The 15,475-nt window shown below is 49.8% G+C and overlaps 1 protein-coding gene across 1 annotated transcript in view; it reads left to right on the plus strand.

Annotated features, from left to right (window-relative positions):
* Positions 1-670: 670 nt before the first annotated feature.
* MINDY4 (MINDY lysine 48 deubiquitinase 4) overlaps positions 671-15,475 on the plus strand; it is an 80,316-nt gene continuing 65,511 nt past the window's right edge. Inside the window, exons 1-5 of the mRNA XM_087821244.1 lie at positions 671-733; positions 5,016-5,135; positions 8,036-8,271; positions 11,214-11,460; positions 13,373-13,803. Coding sequence (XP_087677370.1) covers positions 671-733; positions 5,016-5,135; positions 8,036-8,271; positions 11,214-11,460; positions 13,373-13,803 — 1,097 coding nt within the window. The remainder of the gene's footprint in view (positions 734-5,015; positions 5,136-8,035; positions 8,272-11,213; positions 11,461-13,372; positions 13,804-15,475) is intronic.

A 15,475-nucleotide genomic window follows, 5' to 3' on the forward strand; every position in this document is an offset into this window, starting at 1 on the left:
TGCTCCTTCACTAACAGTCTCCTTATGGGAGCGCAGGCACCAAGTGGAGGAGGGACTTGTCCTTTCATTTCAGTGCTGAGTAGGCAGAGCCCTGGCTGGGCTCCTCGCAGTCCAGGCCTCAGGTGACCCCAGCTGCGGTGCAGCCAGGGGACCTCAAGGGGGCCCTGGGCTGTGGCTTCACTCCCCCAGGATCAAGGAGGCAGGCATCCTCCCCATTTCTCGTCTTGGAAAACGGAGACTGAGACTGGAGCCGTGACTTGTTCCAGGCCCCCCAGATGGACAGGGCCGGGCCCGGGGCCCCAGCTGGGAGCCCGCGGCTGGCCCTTGGGCTTCTGCGGGTGGGCAACGCTTCGCGCTCGCGGCGGAGGGTTTGGAGGACGCCCCGCCCCTTCCCGCCGCCCCGCCCCTTCCCGCCGCCCCGCCCCTTCCCGCCGCCCCGCCCCTTCCCGCCGCCCCGCCCCTTCCCGCCGCCCCGCCCCTTCCCGCCGCCCCGCCCCTTCCCGCCGCCCCGCCCCTTCCCGCCGCCCCGCCCCTTCCCGCCGCCCCGCCCCCGCCGGCTCCGGAAAAGGGGCGGGGCTTCCCGGCGCCGCCGACACGTCGCCACGGCAACGCGGCCATACTGGCCAACCGACCGCCTGGGGCTGCGCGCGGCCTCGCGGGCAGCGCGGGCATGGACAGCCTCTTCGTGGAGGAGGTGGCCGCCTCCCTGGTCCGGGAGTTTCTCAGCAGAAAGGTACGTGGCGCCGCCTCCGCAGCCCTGACTTGGGGGCGCACGGGGGGCTCCCCGGTGACCTCTGCCCCTACGGGGAGGGAGACTTCCCCCGCGCGCTGCCTGCCCCGGAGATGCCCGCCCGAAGCGCCCCCGTCCCGGCCGGGCGGGGACTACACTTCCCAGGAGCCCGTCGGCCCCGCGCAGGGCCCGCGGGGGGCAGGACCGCGGCCGTCCGCAGGCTGGTCCCGCCCGCGGGCGACGGCCCAGGGCCGGTCTCCAGGACGCACCGGGTCCCAGGACTCCGTCCCGCCGGGGACGTCTGCCCCCAGACGGGAGCCCAAAGGGCCCCAAAGCTCTGCGAGTCGCGCCGTCCGGCCACGTCCAGCGGCAGTTCAGTCGCCGCAGTCGGTGCGGTTTTGAAGCTCAGTTGCCCGGCCCCCAGGAGAGCTTTTGGAGAGCTGGGAGGTCGGGAGGCCTCAGCTCCCCTCTGCCCGGTCGGGACTTGCTGAAAGGTGCTGCTGATGCCTCGAGTGCTGCTCTCCCAGGGGTCTGAGGAATGTCTAGGAAATGAGGCTCCCAGAGCCCCAGATGGGTGCTGCCTCTGCCCTCAGCCTGGGGGCGGGAGGGGCGCTCCGCTGCTCCCCTCACGGCCGTCTTTGGCATTTTGTATTTAAATAGCTGTATGTACGTTTACATATGACAGTTTACATATAACATGTCACAACTGCCCAGACAACATGTTCTAAGGGCATGGTTTCTAAGTGGAAAATAGCAAATGTTTATATTCAATAAAATCAAACGCCTCCTGGGGCAGTACCCAGTGGAGGCGAGGGCACCCTGGAAAGGGAGGGCAGGGGGTCATGGCCAATGAGAGCATAGGGACAGCACCCATTACAGCTTCTGCACAAAGCCACCGAAGGCTGGGGCCTTCCTGGTGTCCTGTTAGGCGGGCGATGGGTGCTTGATTGGGACTCACACACACACAGACAAAATAGACAGTGTTTTGGGTGGTGGAAAGTGGTGGGTCTTTGGAGTGAGAGCCGTTCAGATATCCGCTACTAGGTAGCCGTGTGAGCTGGGGTGCGTTGCTTACTGCCTCGATTTCCTTACCTGGAAAACAGGAATAAGAAGACTTACCCTTGGCAGATTTATAATGAGGATTGATAATAATATATGGGCAGCCCCCAAGCATTGTAGGGGGCACCTAGTAAGTATTCAACATTGCCTCCTTTCTATCTCTGATGTGCACCTGGTTTGAATGTCTTTGTGTGCTTTTTAAACGTGTATTTTTATTTAGAAAAGCTTTAAAGGCAGGTAGCTTCATTGTATCTGCTCAGTTTTTATGGCTAATTGACTTTTCATTACTGAGTCCTGGCCAGACATTGGATATCGGTGACATACCCAGGAGGCTGGCCACTGCCATCATTTTTAAAAAGTCTGGCCACCAAGCAAAGCTCTCAGAGTTTTTCTCATGCCTTTCCTTTCTTGAGTACAAATTCCAAAGTCCTCGCCTGATGTCCAGCGCTCCCCTTGACCTCAGCTTACCATCCCAGTCTTATTTCTAGCTTCTTCCACATGCTCTTCCCTGCTCCACCCAAGTCCCATTTCCCTCAAGAGGTCTTCTCAGGTAACTCCAATTGGAAGGACTGGCGCGTCTTGTCTGGTTCGCTCATTGATGCTCGTGTTATAGTTTATACATCTGCCTTTCTCACCTGCCAGGTAGGTCCACAAAGCGAGCACCGGAACTGGGTGGAGCCTTGACAGTCGTCTGGCTCAGCTGGCCTCTTCACCCTCCTATTTTTTATCTGGGCACCGAAGGCCCTGAGAGAAGAAAAGAGTTGCCCACAGTCACTCAGAAAGTCATTGAGAGCTGGGACTGCAGCCCAGGTTGACTGCTTTTCTCCTCGTCTTCTGCCCTGGGGCAGAGACTGCGTACTCCCCACAGGGCTTGGCACAAGGCAGACGCCAGCAGTTATAACCAAGAGAGTTCCCATCACAGTTTGAGGTATCTTCTAGGTGCCTGTTTGTTTTCTCAAATCCTCATGACAGTCCTGAAAGGCAGGTATAATTACTCCCTTTCCTGTAAGACTATCGTGAGAGCAGGAGATGAAGAAGCTTGCCTAGGGTGAGCAGGTCAGAGTATGTTTCTCCTCTGCTCAAAACCCTCCATGAGCTTCTTGTTACAATTAGAATGAAATCCAAGCGAAGGTCTCACCAGGGCCTTCAGGGCTGTCTGTGACCTGGCTCTCTGCTCCCCCTCTGACCTCATTCCCGGACCCTGCATTGTACCTGGCTACACTGGCCTCCTTGAACTCACCAAGTGTGACCTCCTCTCAGGGAGAGTCATGATAGCCTCCTGGTGATGTCATGATCCACCGAGGTGACTCTCCTGGTGGCCCCAGCAGGTCCGTGGCCCCTCTCCTGCAGCGACGAGCTCCATCCCACCTCTGCCACCCTTTCCATGGCCCTGGCCTAGGTTTGTCATTACGAGTACTGCACCCTTTCCATAATTTCAGTTCCAAGTACCCCACCATCCTCATTTCCAGCTCCCCTTCCTGCCCCCACCCCCCAGTAGTCCTACATAAACTGTTCTTCAACCTCACTCACGTCTCCATCCCTATTCCTGCTGCCTTGTCTCAGTCCCTCAGCCCTACTGAATGTGAGCCCCAGGACTCTGATCTGTTTACTCTGCCTTCAGCAGCTGAACTAGTGGACTAGTGGTCCGTTCCCTTCATTGCATAGATGGGACACCAGAAGATAGGCGTGAGCACATCTCAGCTGACTACCTAAAATTGTGTCCTTCATCTTTGCCTCCGCTCTCTCTGTTTTGTCTCCGTAGTAACACACATATTAGCAGCTTCCACACTGTAAATTTATCCCTTGTTTGTGGCCTGCTTCCTCATCAGAATGTCAGCTCCATGGGAGGCGGGGGGGGGGGGGCACTTTGCCTTTTTCCTTCTGTATTTCCTGCATTTACAACAGCCTGGCACATAGTAGGTGCATGACAAATGTTTGTTGAGTGAATGAAGATTAAGAGGGCTGGATGGGACTGAGGACTGGCTGGTTGCCGAGGGTGTTCTTGTCCACCACTCCAGTGGTTTTTAAACACCAGTGGCCAGAGTGCCTCATAGTCCTGGAGAAGTCGGTAAATGCGCTGAGACTTGCTGACCTGAACTGTTGACCAGCTGTTATCCGGCAGAGCAGGGCCCTCATTGTAGAGGTTTCCTTCTCACTTTGATGGGTGGCAAAGCCCACAGGAATGCTGGGGCTTCTCTCAAGGCTCACCTCTTCTTCCAGTTGACTCTCCCTGATGCTCTCAGGCATGTCCCTACGTTTTCCCAGCACATGCACCCTTTTCTCTGTTCCCCCCTCCCTAACGCTCTCTGTTTGTTCTCTTTAGTTCAAGGCTGTGCTCTTACCTCTTGTTTCACAAATTCTTCTTGCCTCAGTTCATGGCTGACAGCATGTTTGTCTGGTTTTCCCAGCAGTGAGCGCCTCTGCAGAATTCTGAACACAAAGGCTAAGGGAGGAGTTGAGGCCTGTCTAGCACTGAGGTCTGGCTCCTTCTAGAGCAAAGGGCTCCCTTTACGCCAGGCTGAGCTATTCGGGAGGCATTTTTGCCTGGTCCTCGCCATTCGAGGATCACCATGGCCGGGCGAGGTGGACAGCCAAAGTTGCTGTGGTGGTTTTTACATGCAGAAGCTGGGCTCTAGGGGGAGCAGGCCTTCCCATTGCCAGAGTGCATCTTAGCTGGGCCTCCTGGGAATGCAGGTCTGGATGGTGGAAAGTTGCTTCCTATGGTCCTGGGTCCCAGCATTGGGGACTCTCAGGCTAGGTGGCTCCACTGTGTTGCCTGGGAGTATCAACCCTGGCTCCCCATCTGAGAAAAGAGGGGAATGAATACTGGCCTTTTGTTTGTTTTTCCTTCTGTTTGCTTTTAAAGCTTCATATTCTGTGGCCCCAAAACTAGGGCCAAACCCAGGGCTCCTGAGCCAGCCGCAGTGAGTCAGTTACCAGAATTTCCCTTCCCTTTTCTATAGAATGGCCCGACAACGCCAGCCTTCCTTTGCGCAGCCCACGGCGTCCTTGCAAGATTCAGAGGAGTAGCTGCGAAGGGGCTGTGACGCGTGAAGGTTGTATAAAAACAAATTCTTAGGCCACGTTTTGGTCTTTGCAGCATCCTTGTGAGGAAGGCAGGATAGGAAGGCACATAATAAAGACCAGCAGCTGCCGTTTGCTCCGTGTCAGGGACTGGAGGGGAGGGCTAACAGGCGGTGCCCAGGATCCCGCTTTCTTCCCGCAGGGCCTGAGGAAGACGTGCGTGACCATGGACCAGGAACGCCCGCGCTCTGATCTCAGCATCAACAGCCGGAACAGCCTCCGCAAGGTTTTGCACCTGGAATTTCTCTACAGGGAGAACAAGGCACGTGCTGTCCCGTGAGGTGGATGCTGGGGAACCGATGTGGGGCCTCAGAGCATGGGGCTGCGGGAGGTGGGTCACACCTGTGGCCAGGGGACACAGCCCCACCTGGCCGGCCAGGGCTCACTGTGCAGGCCCAGCCGGAGGCTCCTCATTCCCGGGGCTCCCTCCTCCCGCGGGCGGCTATTTTTAGGCAGACTTTACTCAAGACTATAGTGTTCAGTTTTACTAAAATTTTCCATTCCCCGCCTGCCTAAGATTTTCCTTCTTCAGTTTTGAGTAATACCTTACTCCTTAATTCAGGGGGAAGCCAGGCTTGGGTTCAGCTCCCCCAGGTGCACTGGAGTTGCCAATGGGTGGGTGTGGGTGTGTCTTGTCAAGGTTATAATAGAGTATGTGTGTGGGTGTTTAATTAGTATATGCCTCCCCTACGGCTTTGAATGCAGCAGGAGGCCAGAGGTGGTGTCTATTTTGTTCATTGTTGTAGCCCACACTTGCCCTGTTGCCTGATGACAGAGTAAATAGTATGTATTTCCCGATCATGTGACTGACTGACTGAATGAATGTGTGGATGAATGAACCTACCATTCTGACTTAATTGCTCTTTCTGTTATGAAGACAGAATTTTCTAATGGGACTTGAGAATGGCCTCTCCAGCCGATGTTGCCTTGTGGTGGGGCACAGTATCGGAGTTGGAAAGAATCTAATGATCATGCAGTTTAGCATTTATTACAGTTTTTTTTAAAGTCAATAAAATGAACCCTGCTGGGCATGGCTCAGCTGTTGAGTGTAGACCTAGGATCCGGGTTAGATTACCTGTCAGGGCTCATGCTCTGGTTGCGGGCTCGATCCCCAGTCAGGGGCATGCAGGAGGCAGCCGATCAATGACTCTCTCATCATTGATGTTTCTATCTCTCTCTCTCCCTCTCCTTTCCTCTCTCTGAAATCAATAAAGATATATTTAAAAGAAATAATAATAATAAAAAATAAAGTCAATAAAATGAGCCTGGCAGGTGTTCTCAGTGGTTGAGCACCAACCCAGGAACCAAGAAGTCACCGGTTCAATTCCTGGTTGGTGCACATGCCCAGGTTTCAGGCTTGATCCCCAGTAGGGGGCGTACAGGAGTCAGCTGATCCATGAAGTTTCTCTCTCATTGGTATTTCTCTCTATCCCTCTCTCTTCCTTTCTCTCTAATAATCAATAAAAACATATTTAAAAAAACAAAAAAACCCAAAAGGCAATAAAATGATATCTTCTGCAGAAGTTCAATATGAAAAACAAAGAACAGAAGCAGTCCTGTTTGAAGTGGAGATGAAGAGACCCTGCCTTCTTGGCCTCCTGGGGCTGCCCTTCAGGGCTGAGCTAAGCAGCTTTTAACCCACTGATAGAGAGGGCACCCTACCCAGGAAGCAAGGAGCCAGACAAAAGCAGCTTGTCAAGGTCTCACAGTGACTGGTAGGAGCAAGGCTAGAACCAGATCTTCTGATTCCCAGTCCTATCCTAGTAATGGCCGCCAAGCTCCCTTTAACTCTAACCCTTTTCTCTATTGAGATCTTAGCAGATTGAGTTGGTGTGGTGCTGGGACACCCCTCAGCCCTCCGAGGCTGTTTCTGAGACACCTGGAGGAACCTCCAAACAGCTTGAAAATCACCCTTGTGCACATACGTCACAGCCCAGGGAGGATCTTAGGCCAGGCTTCCCTCCATAAAGTGAAGGAATTTCAAGCAAACCTATAAACTGCAGCCAACTGGTATCAACCCACAGGAACGTTCAGGTGGCTGGAAGGTCCTGTGCTCCACTCGGAGGAGAAATGGCCACAGCAGCCAGGGGAGTCCTGTCAGAGGCTCAGTAAAGATATCACTAGATGCCTGTCATCCTCTGGGCCCCAGGGTGACACTCAGGCCCCTCCAACTCCTGTATGCAGCCAGCTGAAGTCCTGCAGAGAGAAGACTCTTGACCTAGGCAGCAGATATCCAGAGACCCTCCATTTGCTGCATTTTGGGGCAGGAGAGTGGACTGTACATTTTAGACAGATTTTTCCACCAAGAGTGAGACAGTTAACCAGAAAATTCAATTAACCATTTCGGTGCAGTGAGATTTTTTGCATGTAAATGCCTCTTTACCCAATTTTCTAGAAGAATCTTTGCCATTCAAGTTATTTTTATTTCTCCACTATAATATAGTCTCCCTAAGGTAACTATTATTTTAAGATACTCAAGATATTTTCATTAGATCTTGATAAGTACCCTGATTATTTGATTTATACAGTAGTTATTAGCTCTTATACAATGAATTGGAGCTTATATTTTACAGAAAAAATACTTATTATACTTATTAATCTGTCCATTGCATAATGACTTTGACATTCATACAAAGCTAATGTGATTCTAAGGAGGCCCTGCAATTTCATGTTAATTCCAGTAACTTGTCTTTAAGATTGGGGTGTAAACCAAGTCAATCCTGACTGCCTCTCTGTGTTCTTTGCAGTATAACCTGCTGCTGCATTTCCCAGTGTCCAGTGTCAGATGCAGAGTATACGAACTAAGAGAATATTTAGGTCCTAAATGTTTACAAACTTTGGAGTGAGCAATCCCTAAAGGCTTATTTTTTAAAATGAGGATATATATTTTATGAAGTTATTCATAGGAGAAACAAATGAGGAAATTTGAATTGAAATTGAATTGCTTGACTTATGCAATGGATGCTAGTTCTTTTAGGGTAGAGATTTTTGTCTTCATCTCTGTCATAACCCAGTCATTTACATGCAATAACAGGCAGTCGTGAAAGAATGTATGACTGAGAAGTTGATAAACTTATGTGAAAGAATTAGAATAGCCATCTTTTTCACCATTTTTCTGAAGCTGTACATGCAATTAATGATATATTCTTTTTTCACTGATAGGCAAAGGAAAATCCTCTAAAAACAAACCTTGAACTCATTACCAGATACTTTCTGGATCACTTTGAAAATACTGCTAACAATTTCACTCAAGAAACGCCAATGCCTGCACTTTCACTTCCAAAGAAAAGTAACAAATTACCGTTGAGATGCTCAGAGACCACGCTGGTAAATATATATGACCTTGCAGATGAAGATGGGGCATGGAGAACATCACTGTCAGAAACGAGCAAAGCCAGGTATCTCTCCTATTTACTCTGTGGATTAGTTTCCTCTTGCTGCTGGAACAAGTTACTATAAACTCAATAGCTGTAACAGAGTTCTCTAGAGAAACCAGTCGAAAGAGCCAAGAGGGTGTGTGTGTGTGTGTGTGTGTGTGTAAAGAGATTTATTTTTAGCTCATATGATTGTGGGGGCTGGCAAGTCTGAAATCTGTAGGGCAGACTGGCATGCTGGCAACTTAGGCAGGATTTCTGTGTTATAGTCTTGTAGCATAATTACTTCTTCTCTGAGGAACCTCGGTTTTTGCTTTTAAGGTCTTCAACCGATTGAGTGAGGCCCACCCATATTATCTAGGTCAGTCTCCTTTACACCAACTGATTGTGGATGTTAATTATGTCTTAAAAATACCTTCATGGCAATATATAGGCTAGTATGTGACCAAACAACTGGGCACCATAGCCTAGCCAAGTTGACATATGAAATTTGACCATGGTGGTCTCTTAAATCAACATGAATTTGTTAATCTTGTAGTTCTGGAGGTCAGAAGTCCAGAATCAGTCTCACTGAGTTAATGGCAAGGTGTTAGTAGGGCTTGTTCCTTCTAGAGACTTTGAGGGGAGACTCTGTTTGCTCTCCCTTTTTCAGCTTCTAGTGGCCACTTCCTCTGTCTTTTGGGCATATTGCCCCAGCCTCTGCTTCTGTCATCACACCACTCACTGCTGACTCTGATCCTCCTGTCTCCCTCTAATGAGGACTCTTGTGATTCCATTGGGCCCGCCCAGATAATCTAGACAATCTCCCCGCCTTAAGATCTTTAACTTAATCACACCTTCGAAGTCCCTTTTTCATGTAAGGAATGTAATCATAGATTCCGGGGTCAGGATCCATTTTTGTGGGGCCATCGCCCAGCCTCCACACTCTGTGCTTTCAAAATCCCTGTGGTGGAGAACTGGTGCTTTCCTCCAGAGGCCTTGGGAATGGACCACTTTTTGATGGAGGATGCTTATGATTTAAAAATTTAATTCAAATTCAGGATTCATAAGGGTCAGGGGCTTGTTTAGTTAACAATTTCTTAAATGGCAACAAAATACTGGAGAGATGGAGAAATCTGAAAAATAAGGCCTTTAGGAACTCTTAGGAAGAAAATGGATTGGCATTCTTTTAAAATTTATTTTATAATCCTCACCCGAGGATATGCTTTTATTGATTTGAGAGAGAGAGGAAGGGAGGGAGGGAAGGGGAGAGAGAGGGAGATAAACATCGAATGGTTGCCTTCTCTACATGCTCTGACCAGGGATCCAACCCGCAATCTGTTTGTGCCCTGATGGGGAACTGAACCTGCAGCCTTTGTGGTGCACAGGACGATGCTGCAACCAGCTGAGCCACCCGCCAGGGTGACCTGGCATTCTTGATCCAACCTCTGTTATGTGGAAAACTGTCCTGTTACATTGCAGCCTTAACACTCTGCATGTAGTCTCCGAGAGTGAGTCTCACTCCCTGGGAATGGGTGTTTTCTTCCAGGGCTGTGGAAAAACATTTCCTTTCTAGAGGGGAGCCAAAGCCGAGGGTGTGGGTGTCAAAAGATGAGGACCATTAAAAAAATTAACTCAGGGCTTAAACGTGAAAGTTAATGAGGGCGGCACGGAGAAGGTGGTTCCTCCTCCACAGACGCTCGCTGCCTGGCTGGGAAATGAAATATTTCTGAAATGATAAAATTCTGCAGTGCAGTAGCTGAAGCTCCAGAGTTCCACCCAGTTGCCCAAGCGCAGAAGGGGGTGCTCTGCTCGACTCCTCCTTTCCTATTAGCTTTGCATCTTTGGGTCCTTAATGAGGGTACACTCTCTCCTGCTTTCCCTGGATGACGGGGCTCTTCCCTGGTCCCAGGACTCCAGTGATCTCCTTGAATCCACCCCTGGCCTACGACAGTGTGGGCTTTTCCACGAAGCAAGTCTGCCTGCTGCTCTGCTGCTGAAAGGCCTCCAGACATTCCTGTAGCTTTCAGGATAAAATCCAAGCTCCTTAGGACAACTTGTAAAACCCTTTCTCCGGTCAGTCCCCACGGCTCACCTGGGCAGGTGCTGCTTTTACAGGTCTCTGGCTGGTACCTGGGGCCCTCTCCTGTTACCTCCCGCCTGCCGTTCTTTCAGACTCAGCTGCTGCCTTCTCTGGAAGCCCTTCTGGATTTCCGCAGGCTGGTTCCAAATCCTTGTTCTGCCTGACATACCCCCATCATAGCACACGTGGCTGCCTCCCTCATGCGTGACCCAGTGCCTGGGAGGCGGCTTGGCATAGTAGGTGTCAGTGCCCCTTTGTGCCAGAGTCAAGTGGTAGCAAATAGCCTAGCCTGTGTCAGGAGTGCTGGCTCTGAGGTCATAGGCCAGATTCCTCCTCACCTGGGCCTCTGTCTCCTTGTCACTCCTGTTCCTTGTTACTCCTTGCTGCCCTCACTGTCTCTCAAGAACCCTCTTGTTCTCTCTTGTTCTCTTTCTCTCTCTCTTTCAATGCCAGGCAACCCAGGAAAGGAAGCCGTTGGCATGCCTAACCTTACTGAGCCGTAGCTGCCCCTTCGGGGGAGGCCAGGTTTGCTGCAGTCTCTTCACCACTCTCCGTGGCTCCACATGTCCCATGACCGTACTGAAGGGCTGCAGTTTTCCTTAATCACTTGGGTCTAGAATAAGGATGCTCTTTAGAGGATTTAAAATAGTTGAGGAATCCTGTTGTGGATCATCAACTCTGATTTTGCTGCTTGTTTCCTGGTCTCATTTTGTAGGTCAGACTTGCCCTGATACGAGAGTAGTTTCTGTCCCTTACCTTTAAGGGTAAAGCACTGGCGGGCTAGAGATCACTGCGGATTTGTGAGTGGGTTTGCTGCGAGTGCCTGTTGAATGTGGAACTTATTATTGTGGTTAGTGATTCCTTTTGGAGAATATGTTTTAATGGAAATATTCCTCTTTTGCAGGCACGACCACCTTGATGGGGATATACTTGGTAATTTTGTATCATCCAAAAGGCCCCCCCACAGAAGTAAGCCGGCGCAGACTGTCCCGGCCGAAAGCCCGCCTGTGGCCCCTGCGTGGGAGAAGACGGACAAGGTCCAGTCGTCAGAGCCGCACTCGGACACGAAGAGGGTGGGAGAGAAGATCAGGTGCAAGTCTGGCCTGATTGTCCGGGGCATGATGGCCGGGCCCACCGCCAGCTCCCCACAGGTTGTTGCTCCTTCCTGTTTTATGAGAGTGGAAAGTGGGAACCTGCCAGGGTGTGGGGGCTGACTGCCTGGGTTTATTGGGTGGGGATGGAAGAGCACCTCCATGTGTTCTCTCGGGCTCTGCTGTCCACTCTGTGGGAGCATGAGCAGTCCACACCTCCTTTCCTGCCCTCAGTTTCCCATCACGCAGTGAGGTGGATGCCGTGGCTTTGTATTGCTTTGCTGAGTGAGAACATATCTACCCAGCTTTATCTCGCAGTTCAGGAGTCAGGGGACTCATCCAAGTCTAGGGAACTTAGAATTGGTGGACCCTGGCGTTCTAATCCTCCAGTGTGTGCAGTTGAGACACTTTCCTATCAGGGGTGAAGGTGACAACTTTGATCTCCTTTACCACCAATGGATTGCCCCGAACTTCTTCTTACAGTGGTCATTTTGTGTGCTTTCCCTCTGGGGTATCTGAGTCCTGTGAAGGACATTGAAAGGTGGGTTGTTGCAGAATTTCCCCAGGTTTTCTGGAAGGCGTTTTGTGGGCCTTTGAGTCCCTTTGCCATACTTATCAGTTGCCCAAGAGAAAAGAGCAAGATTTGCTATTTATTTCATCAGTTTTCACAGTTACTAGGTCACTCTGCACTTACGAAGGATGAGTGAGAGGCTGGGTTCCCCGCCCCTGGCCAGAGTGCGGGTCTCCTTGGGAATGTTGACTGATGTTTTCCTTACTCTGTGGCAGGGGGTGCCCTGGGTGGCGTTTGGAGGAGGTTTACAGTGCCTAGTGATTTCCACTAGGTGAGAACACTGCAGAATTAGCTGCTCCTATTCCAGCGCAGGCTTTGTCATTTGGCTCAGGATTATTTCTGGAAATGCTGAGAGGTCTAGGAAAAGCCTGGCAGGTATATTTTTGTCCCCTAGATGGGTAACAACATGACTTAACCATTTCATCAGTTAATCGTGGATAGCAAGAAAGGACACGTCAGTTGACTTCTTTGGAATTCCTTCATTTCAAAAACTAAGCAAATCTTGGTGCCTACTAGGTGTAAGTCACTGAGTGGGAGCTGTGGACACGAGAGCTGAACGAAGAGTGACCTCTGCCACTCCTGGTCTACAGGCAGGAGGGAGATGGCCATAAGTAAGGCTGCAGACAGTAGCTAACATTGGTGAACCACAGTGATGGTTTGGCTCTGTGCTGGTGCCTTCGGCGGGCTCTCCTTCAGTCCTCACCATGATACTGTGGGAGGCAGGCACTCCAGGTCCCCAGTCCCTCCTCCACAACCTTGGTGCCTGGTGTGTTTTGGAATTTAGAATTGTTTTCCAGAAAAGAGATACAGTGCGTAAACCTTACACCATGTGACTCCTGTAGTTATGTGGTATGTGGTGTCTGCAGAGCAAAAACATTAACATGTCTGTAACTAAACATGAACAGTCACACTTAAAAAAGACTGAGCAACCTCAGGGCACTCAAAAAACATTTGTTACAGGATTCCAAAAGAAATTTTTGTTTTGGGATTTAGAAGTGACAGATAGTGGATTGTGGACAGGTTATATTACAGGGGAGGGAAGTGAGGCACTTGCCCCAGGGGACACAGCTGGTGGGTGGTGACACAGGAATGAGAACCCAGGCCTGACCCTGGAGCCATGTGTTTACCCCCCCCCCCCCCGAACCTGCTCCCTGTAAGGGGGGTGGGAGCAGGGCTGTGGCCTTCTCTGGGGTTTGTGCAGGTGGGGTGCAGTGAATGCATTAAGGAAGCAGTGACCTTTGGGTATCTTATGAAGTAGCAGGTGGGACTTCAAGGGGAGGACTTGGGGATGGGGAGTGGCTTTATGGGGGAGGGAATGTCATGGGCAAATGCTCGAAGTGGGATAAAGTATTTTCCCCCTTCCTGGGAGGGACCTCACTGCCTTGTCCCTGTCCGTTTCAGGAGTCCCTCCGCAAGCGCTCCCTGAGGCGGCCCCTGGCCCTGAGCAGCGTGACCCAGCCCCACCAGGAGGAGGAGGGCCGGAAAGCCCCCGAGCTGCCCACCTGCCCCCCGGCCTGTCCCGCCCCGCCGGAGGGCCTGGCTTCCAGCGCTGGCTCCATCTCTAGGGGCCCCCTGGGCCAGCTCAGCGAGCCCCCCGCAGAAAAGCACAGGCCCACGGCCAGCAGCCCTCCCCGCTTGCCCAGCCCAGGGCTGCTGCAGAGGGGGGGTGGCAGGTGGAGAGGCCTTTCGGAGGACAGCCCAGCCGTGGACGGTGGCCCAGAGGCCGACAGGACACCTCTGAAATTCTCCTTGCCAGGGGGGAACGCCAGGACGACCCAGGAGAGGCTGGAGAGAGCGTTCAAAAGGCAGGGAAACCAGCCTCTGCCCGTAAGGTGAGCTTACTACGCCCAGGTGATGCCACTGTCTCGGAGAAAACAGCCCAGAGAGCACACACGAGGGAACCTGCGGGGAGGTTTGTTGGGCCCTTCTTACTTCTCCAAATGAAGAAGCCTTCAGCAAAGGGCCCCCCACACCCGCAGCAACGCGGTCAGGCTGACGTGGCATGAGACGCTTCTTGTGGGAGGCCGAGGTAGGGTAGCGAATCAGCTCCTGTGGGCCATTTCAAAACCCTGTTCTTATTCTCACACAGACCTGGGTGGTTCCTACTGTGGTTCATTTCAACCGTTAAACCATCCTACATTCCTGGAACCAACCCACTCAGTTGTGATATATGATCTTTTTATGTATCATTGGGCTTAATTCATTAATATTTTGTGCAGGGTTTTGTGAAGGAGAATTTGGTGAATTTCCTTTATGGCAATTCATTCTGGTGCCTAGGATAAGCTAGAAGTGATCCCTCTTTTCCCGTTCTCTTGAAGAGTTAGTGTAAGGTAGACGTTGTTTCTTCCTTAAATATTTAGGAGAATTTACCAGTGAAGCCTTCTGAGCATTGAGTTTAAATTATGCATGTAATTGAAAAAAATTTTAAGTTCAGATATTCTATCTTTTCATGCATCAGTTTTGCAAGCTGTATTTTTCCAAGGAATTTTACTTGGACTTTAAATTTATTGGTATAAAACTATGTAAGTATAATATCCTCTTATTATCATTTAAAGCCTGTGCGATCGGCAGGGCTATTCCTGTTTTCACCCCCGATACTGGTAATTTGGGGTTTCCCTGTTTTTGACTTGTCTTACTTGGGGTTTATCGATTGTCTAGTATTTCAGAGAGCTAACTTTTGGTTTTGTATGTTTGTTTTCTATTTCATTGATTTCCACTCTTATTGTTATTCTCTCTTTCATTCTACTTCAGTGGAGTTTAACTTGCTATTTTCTGTTTTATCAAATGGGTCTTAAATAATTCTTTTGTAATATCTTTTAAGGGTACAATTTCCCTCTAAGTGATGCTTTGTTTATATCCCATATGCTAATAGGTTATATATTCATATAATTTAGTTAAAATATTTTCTAATTTCCATTGTGATTTCTTCTTTTGATCCATGGGTTATTTTGACATGTATTGATGAATTCAAAACATTGGGGTATTTTTCTGGTTATCTCTTTGGTTGATTGCTAACTTTTCCACTTTGGTCATATCTACTCAGTGTGATTTCAATCCTTTTGATGTTTGTTGAGATTTTTTAATAGTTTAGTACATATGTAAAGCTTGTCTCTTATAAGCAACATATATTTGGAGTTTTAATCCAGTGTGATACTTTTTTATTTTAATTGGAATAAATATTATATTTACATTTCCCTTTTGCTTGAAAAATGCCCTTTAGTATTTCTTTAGCAGGAGTGTTACAATAACTATTTTTCAGTTTTTATTTGGAAATATCTTTATTTTGCCTTTATTTTTGAAGGCTGTTTTCAATGGGTATAGAAGTCTAGATTGGTACTTTATTTTTTTTAGCACTTTTAAATGTGTCATTTCATTGCCTTAGGCTGTCATCATCTCTTTTGATAAGTCAGTTGACATTTTTATTGTTATTCCTTTGGAAGTAATATGTCTTTTTTAAAAAACCTCTGGCTGCTTTTTTCCTCCTGGCTTTTTTTAAGATTCTCT

This window comes from Miniopterus natalensis, chromosome 10, assembly GCF_054644295.1.
Source record: "Miniopterus natalensis isolate mMinNat1 chromosome 10, mMinNat1.hap1, whole genome shotgun sequence".
In the NCBI taxonomy this organism is placed as follows: Eukaryota; Metazoa; Chordata; class Mammalia; order Chiroptera; family Miniopteridae; genus Miniopterus; species Miniopterus natalensis.